The sequence below is a fragment of the Hordeum vulgare genome, chromosome 4H, assembly GCF_904849725.1.
Source record: "Hordeum vulgare subsp. vulgare chromosome 4H, MorexV3_pseudomolecules_assembly, whole genome shotgun sequence".
Taxonomy (NCBI): Eukaryota; Viridiplantae; Streptophyta; class Magnoliopsida; order Poales; family Poaceae; genus Hordeum; species Hordeum vulgare.
Window position 1 is genome coordinate 153,447,551 of NC_058521.1, and position 7,362 is coordinate 153,454,912.

Sequence of the window (7,362 nt, forward strand, 5' to 3'; positions counted from 1 at the left end):
TTGGTGAAGGAGCGTGAACTGGCGGTCGCCCAGACCACTCTTGGTGAGCAGAAGGGCCTCACGGCCTAGTAGGGAAAGCTCCAGGCTGAGGTCGATGATCTCAAGAGGTAGCAGCTGGATGCGGACGCCACCGTCGAGGAGGCGTGTCATGACCTGCTGACCCAGGCGACGATGCGGCTCATCAGCAACCTTCTTCGTCTCAACGGTTGCTTCGATCTTGGGAAGGAGGACGACCCTGTCCCGGGGAAGCTCCACAAAGACCTCGAGGAGGCTGCGAGGGAGCACGTGGTCAGCTTCTTCGGGTGGTACGCCTTCGAGGCTGAGGTTAGCAGCGGCAATAGCGAGCTACCTAGCGGCGATGATGAGAGCGACGATGTGGCGGCTCGCGTGCCTAGACTCTCCTTGGCTCATTGATGTTATGGAGTAGATGCGTCCTCGTGGGGGCGTGAAAACACTCGCACGACACTTTTGACTTAAGCATTTGATGTTTTATGTGTTTTCGTTTTCCTCCCGAGGCGTTTCTTTCCCTTTATGTTGCCTTAGTGCCCTTTGTCGTTGGACCCAGCCGCCGAGGCGGGCTACAAACATTTTTGGTATGGCTAGACGTGCACTCAGCAAGGCTAGAGGGTGTAGGGCTCTTAGGGCTGGTAGGAGTTCCTGAGGCATGATGCTCAGGGTCCCCCCTGACGCGCATGCTGCTCGTGCCAAGGAAATCAGGATGCCTCGAAAGGGAAACGAGAGAGAGAAACCCCGAGGGGTGTTTTCAACTTAGCTCCTTCGAGGTGTGCGGCTTGGGGCGAGTCCTCTACGGGGAGTGGATCATGAGGCGCGATCCCTCGCAAAGCCTTCTGCCCGTAGGAAATCACTCGTGAGGCCTTCGATATCGTGCACTAGGGAAACTACCAAGTTTTTGCAAGTATTACAACGGAGCGCTCTTGTGAGGTCACTTATGGGTGTTGCGCGAGGAGTCAAGAGCACCAAGGACCTCATAAGGTGATGTACACGAGAGTAGGCCCGCGAGCCTAGCTCATTCGCTTGGATTTTGCAGCGCTGCTGGGACTGACCCGAGCACAGGCACTGTGCCGAGCCCCCGCTCGCGGGACAAGCACGAGGAAGATCATGAGCACGTGCTCCTCCTCGGGCATACTCAGCTTGGGGAAGCGACAACCGAGGGGCCCTCGGGCAAGTAGGCCGCCAGCGCGGAGCATGGGGTATCCGCTAGGCCGAGCTGGGGTTTCCACGAGAGTGAGTAGGAGTAGGCCGCGAGGGCTGATCATGGGGCATCCGTTAGGCCGAGCTAGGGCTTCCATGAGAGTGGGTAGGAGTAGACCGCCAGCACTAAGCATGGGGCACCTGCCGGGCCGAGCTGGGGCTTCCACGAGAGTGGGTAGGAGTAGGCCACTAGTGCTGAGCATGGGGCATCCACCAGGCTGAGCTGGGGCTTCCATGAGAGTCGGTAGGAGTAGGCCGCCAGCACTAAGCATGGGGCATCTGCCAGGCCGAGCTGGGGCTTCCACGAGAGTGGCTAGGAGTAGGTCTCCAGCACTGAGCATGGGGCATCCGCCAGGCCAAGCTGGGGCTTCCACAAGGATGGATATGAGTAGGCCGCCAACACTGAGCATGGGACATCCGCCAAGCCGAGTTGGCGCTTCCGCGAGAGTGGATAGGAGTAGGCCGCCATGTACTCATCCTTCAGCTTGTGCTTCTCATTGAAGAAGTTAACGAGGAGCTACGAGTCCTCCTTGATGACGATGTGCCCGACACCAAGCGCGATGGCGGCCTTGAACCCAGCGATGAGTCCCTCGTACTCGGCGATGTTGTTCGAGACCTTGTCGGTGCACCTGAAACAGAGTTGCATTGCGTAGTAAAGCTTGTTACTTGTGGACGTAGTGAGAACCACACGAGCCCCCGCGTCCTGGCGCGCGAAGGCCTCATCGAAGTGTATTCTCCAGTCCCCAGAGGTGGCCTCCTCGGACAAGACCGACTCCTCACGAGGCTCGCCCTCGTGCGGGTCCGTCCACTCTGTCATGGAGTCCGCCAAGGTCGTGCCCCTCCTGGTCCTGGTGGTGAGGAATTCAGCTCGAAGGGTTGCCACTCAATGTTCCATTCAGCGACGTGACCCGGCCTTGGGGGGGGGGGGGGTCGAGCGACACTCCGATGGGGCCTTGAGAGGGTCGAGCGACACCTCCGCGGGGTGGCACCGTTTAGCGCAGACTCGACATGCTTTTTCCGGGTGCACGCTGACTCCTCTCGCTCCACCACAAGGGCTGCATTGGTTGCTTGGGGGTAGCCGCCTTGTAGGCACGCGAGAAGATGTGTGTCGTGTTCTTCTCATCGCAACACATGATGAGGGTGTCGAAGGTGACGGGAAGGCGCGCCTGCCCAAGGGGGAAGCTGGCGCGGGCGAGATGGTATTCTCGCTAGACGCGATTAAAGGAAGAAGAGGGAAAGAGATTTTCATGTGGGGTCTTGTAAGTTTGAGAAGTTAGTTAAATTTGAAGTTTTAATTAGGTGCAGACACTTTCTTAACTTCTCATGTATCTTTACCTAATAATAAAGAGGATATTGCTTTCGTCGGAAAACCCACCGAGGTGATTTTACAAAAAAGCCCTTACTGTTTATGACATTAAACTCGTAGTATATATTAAATATTTTTTAAATACTCATATCTTTTAAACCGTAACTCCAAATTTAACATATTATACATGGAATTTGATTAAAAAAATATGTAGAATTTAAATATGATATTATTTTATCTGTTAAACGTTTAATAAAAATACTATCTAGGGTGCAATCTTAATAAATAAGTCATTATTCGTCCTTCTTTCATACCGGTATTCATCCGGGTTGGGGATGAACACGTCAACAAAATCAGGATTAGAGATGAAACTGAAGGTCACTTGACTGATTCTTTGTACGTATTAAATCTACATGCAAGCCGTGTTAAAATAGAAGACCTGTGAAATTTTGAACTGCATTTTTGTAGGATAAGATCATCTTTATTTGTATCGTAACTATAAATTCTTAAGTTATAGACATTTTTTTTTAAATTAAAAGCGTGTGCCATGTGGTATTTCTTTCTCCCGTTGCAACGCATGGGCCTTTTTGCTAGTAGAATTAAAGAAAGAGTTAATACGTAGTCCCCCCCCCCCCCACCCACACACACACACATCCCCCATCTCGGGCGATTGGCTCCCTCGCGCCCACCTCAGCAGCGTGGTCCTCCACGACGACGCCCTCGCGCTCCTCCTCGCCTCTTGTAGGTTTTGCCTCTTTTTTTCTTTTCTTCCTTACAATCTTCCTAGGGTAGAAGTTCATCTGTCTGGCTTCCTTTTTCCTCACAGAAAGAAAAACAGCAGCTCGTCTTAGATTAGATTGATTTGTGCAGGAGCAAGAAGATCCCTTTTGGGACAATCCTTGATCTTAATTTAGATAATTAGGCTCCTCAATGTCGCCGTAGGGTGTTATGACCTTCGTCTTTCTTTCTGGAAAGGAGCAACACTGATTTTTAGATACCAGATTTCTGTGGTAGACTCTTGTCTTACAGTTAGGAATGTGTTCTCAATGTCTGTCTGTCAGAAAAATTCAGTTACACTTTAGCCGCCTTCTAGAACAGCAGTTTCTTTCTCCAATTCTCAAATTCATGTGCATGCCAACATATACAATCCCGTTTATTTATAAAAAGAAAATGGTTAATAGGACAGCAAAAGCTAATTTCAGGCTTTGATGTCTTTTGCTCCTGTATACATTATCTTGGCAATCAAGCCAACAAATCAAAAGGAGAGAAAGGAAAATGTGTGACCAAAGGAGTCAAGCAAAAGCACACCCAGTAAATCACCACCGTTGAAGTTTCAGCATCTGTTTTTCATAGTTGGACTAAATAAATCCGGTTACTCTTCTTTTAATCAGCACTGGGGAAGATCTTTAGGTGGTGGAATTAGAGTCTCGCTAGGTCTTTTCCCATTGTCCACCACAAAGACCATCTTGAGTCCCCATGACGTGTGCACCTCGAAATGGCAATGCATAAACCACACACCTGGAATAGAACAACATATCAAGCGATTCCTTTTAGGAAGTATTCGGTATTTTTATCCAAAGAAATGTAGGATTGAAATCTCTACCTGGGTTGTCCGCCCTAAATCTGATTGCTGTCCAGCCTCCAGTAGGAACTCCAATGGTGTTTCTCTCAACGGGGTCGATGAGGTTAAATGTAAAAGGGGAGCTTTTGGGGTTGTAATTACCAATACCCCTCCCAACAACAAAAAAGTTAAAGCCATGAAGATGGATCGGGTGGCTTTCGGTTGATATGATCCCTGTATCCTGGAGTAGGACCTGCACTGAAGCATTATATGGCAACCTATAAACCCTGGTTCCATTCATGGTTTGAAGGTTGTTGGGGCCACTTCCTGTGTAGTTGAACTTGTGTGGTGGTGTCGCTGGGAAGTCTTCGGTGAACACCCCTGGAATGCTGTAGTAACGGGCTTGGAGAATTGGGGTGGATGGCATAACGAATGTCGAATTGTTGATTGTGCCCACCACCCTGGTCCCGTTAATGCAGTTTGCGCATGGATTGACACCCACACCAATGGTAAAGAAAAGCGAGTGGTCTACTGTCTGTGGCACATTGGCTGGGTACTCCTTGGAGTTGAGGCTTCGGAGCGACTCAGAGAATGTCGATGCAATAGGGGTGGCATTCTGTGGTGGTGGGTTAACGAGAGTGAGGCGTGCTGTGGTAGAGACAGTGTTAGCATAGTGCAAGGTAGCAGTGCCTGTTTTGTTGTCAACCTGTAGTGGAGCATCCATGAAGGGAGAGACTGAGAGAAGGTAACGGCCAGCACTTTGGTCAGCAGTGACAAGGACGTTGGTGGTCTGGCCTGGAGTGATGAGCAGGATATCGGTTTTATATGGCTTGGTATAGACTGCATCAACCTCAACCACAGTTAGTCCGTGCCCGGCAATCTTGAAGAATAGGTCGTCATTCAGACCAGCGTTGATGATCCGGAGCATGTATGTCTTGCTATTTTCAACATCAAGCTTGAATCCATCTGCACAAAACATTCACCGGGAAAGCATTGTTTTACTATATAGTGGAAACTTATGGGCTTTGCAATAACAAGATATAGTGGCACCTTCAATCATATACCTTGTGAGGAGGCACAGGCAGACATCGGACCAGGGTGGCCGTTGATGGTGTGCGAATCAGAAATATTGGGTCCCACTCCTAGTTGCATGGCCTGGTTGATTACAGTCTCTGTATCAGCTTTCCACCATTCACCTGCCGCACGGCATAAAGTAATTTCAGTGCTGAATAGGATTATTCTCGATTAATAATAATTGTGAGGATCAATTATACATATACCTAGGACAACAACTGCCTCCTTGTGAGGAGCAGGAAAGGGGTAGGGTACTCCAAGCTTAGGCAGTATGACAATAGCGCCATGGACGGTAGCCCGCAGCCAGTTGATATGGGCATGCCATAGGAGCGTACCACGTTGGCCGGTAACGGTGAAATTATACAGAAAGCTGCTCCCTGGCTGGATTGGGCACTGTGTAATGTAGGCTGGTCCATCATACCACCCTGTCCGGATTTGCCTTACCCCGTGCCTAATTATGATTCAGTTAGAAAATTATATACGTATCTGTGCTGCATAAGTATGATGTATGAATTTTCTTTTATTTTTGCCTGTCCACGGAAAGGATGTGTCTTGGTTGAAAAAATAGAAAGGATGCGTGGTTCCTTAGATGTGTGCAAAGGTAAAACAATGTTATTTTAACGTTTCACTGGCATAACCTTTTTTCCTTCTTCTTTTGCAGCAAATGAAAAATTCTCATGCATCAGCAACATGCCAGAAAGATTGAGGCTGTCTTTTATATGTGTGAGGGCATGTAGTTGCCACTTTGAGGTCTCAGTTTTCTGCTATAAATTGCAGTTGAAGCATGGAATGTCTTACCAGTGGATGGTAACGTTGTGTGGTGCATGATTGACGACCTTGACAAGAACGTTATCGCCTTCTCTTGCATAGAGGGTCGGCCCCGGGAACTTGCCGTTAACAGTGAGGATGGACTTTGTTGAGCAAAGCAGTGTCATGTTCCTCATAACCACCTGCACGAGTGAAACCATGGTAGATCATCACAGCAGGCTGAGTTCTGCTGCCACCTCACGCTGTAAGGGTGAGCCATTTTGTCTCTTTTATTGGCGCCTAGGCAGGTTGGTTATTACTCCCTCTGCAAACTAATAGTTTCAGTTTACAGAGGGAGTATTATATTGCATCAGAAATGAAAATGACATTGTGAAATGGTGGCAAAGAAAGCATTGCACTCCATATCGGGTTGTATAAAGAGTGGTGCAATGCTATACGACCCTGGCTACACGCAGAAAAGAGTCATTAGCTATTTATTTCTCCTCCGGTATGCCTGTATATGTGTCTTTCTGATGAAAGCATACGCTGCTTGTGTTAAGATTCTCACATTGAACTTGTAGTGTCGTGCGATGGCATGGACGCTGAGAGCCTGATGAAGCAGGAAGCAGCTGACCATGAGGGGGAGGAGCAGCTGATCAAGACGGCGAGGCATGGCCATGCCGCCTGGCACTGGAAGAGCTACTTGATCGGAGGAGACGAGGACGAACGACGATGTCTGTGAGCCGAGACAGTACACAGTATGCCTGGCTGCATGGAATGACAGGGCGACGCATGGTTTTAATGGCGCAGGGGCGGTGTTGGGTTTCTAGCTGCCATGTCGTTTTTCATTTTAGGTGAGAAACCCTTGCTTGGCAAGGCTGGCTAGCAGTGCTGGGAATTATGCCGATTGCAGGTAATTTCTTCTTGTGTTTTCACCTGCAAATATGCAAAAGGTGGCTCCCAGTTGCACCCAGCTAACTCTTTTACATACAAATTAGGTAATAATGTAGCCATCTGCAGGACTTGCAGTGTATCTAACTTTATCGATTTGGAGTTTGGTTCCATGTACCTGTCTCTGCTCACTCAGAAGAGCACTTGTGCTGTTAACTGGCCAGTGCTACTATAGCTAGTACGAGTGTCGGTTAATACTTAATAGCCATCAATCTTTGAGTAACTTGCAGTCCACTTCCATGTACTGCAACGTACTCTATGTATTCTACTCCCTCCCTCCGTTCCTAAATATAACTCTTTTTAGAGGTTTCACTAAAAATCTACATACGGATGTATATAGACATACTTTAGAGTGTACATTCATTCATTTTGTTCCGTATGTAGCCCACTAGTAATATCTCTTAAAAGACTTATATTTAGGAACGGAGGAAGTATGTACAAGCCACCCACATCAACATGCACTGACCCTTATAGCCTAGCATTAGAGCAGGCTGAAGAAACACGGATTCTC

The 7,362-nt window shown here is 48.5% G+C and overlaps 1 protein-coding gene across 1 annotated transcript; it reads right to left on the reverse strand.

Annotated features, from left to right (window-relative positions):
- Positions 1 to 3,646: 3,646 nt before the first annotated feature.
- Positions 3,647 to 7,016, reverse strand: LOC123448225 (laccase-22). Its single transcript, XM_045125054.1, has 6 exons — positions 6,469 to 7,016; positions 5,952 to 6,103; positions 5,360 to 5,604; positions 5,144 to 5,275; positions 4,122 to 5,045; positions 3,647 to 4,036 (listed from the first exon to the last, which is right to left on the reverse strand). The coding sequence occupies exons 1-6, from the start codon at positions 6,577 to 6,579 to the stop codon at positions 3,906 to 3,908; spliced, it is 1,695 nt and encodes a 564-aa protein (XP_044980989.1). The 5' UTR covers positions 6,580 to 7,016; the 3' UTR covers positions 3,647 to 3,905.
- Between the last annotated feature and the right edge of the window lie 346 nt (positions 7,017 to 7,362).

Excerpts from the sequence above, each read along its gene's own strand:
- LOC123448225 (XM_045125054.1), bottom strand. The coding sequence starts at position 6,579 with ATGGCCATGCCTCGCCGTCTTGATCAGCTGCTCCTCCCCCTCATGGTC. Across the intron at positions 5,046-5,143 it reads TGCCTGTGCCTCCTCACAAG|ATGGATTCAAGCTTGATGTT; the intron begins GTATATGATTGA and ends TGTTTTGTGCAG. Across the intron at positions 4,037-4,121 it reads ATTTAGGGCGGACAACCCAG|GTGTGTGGTTTATGCATTGC; the intron begins GTAGAGATTTCA and ends GTTCTATTCCAG.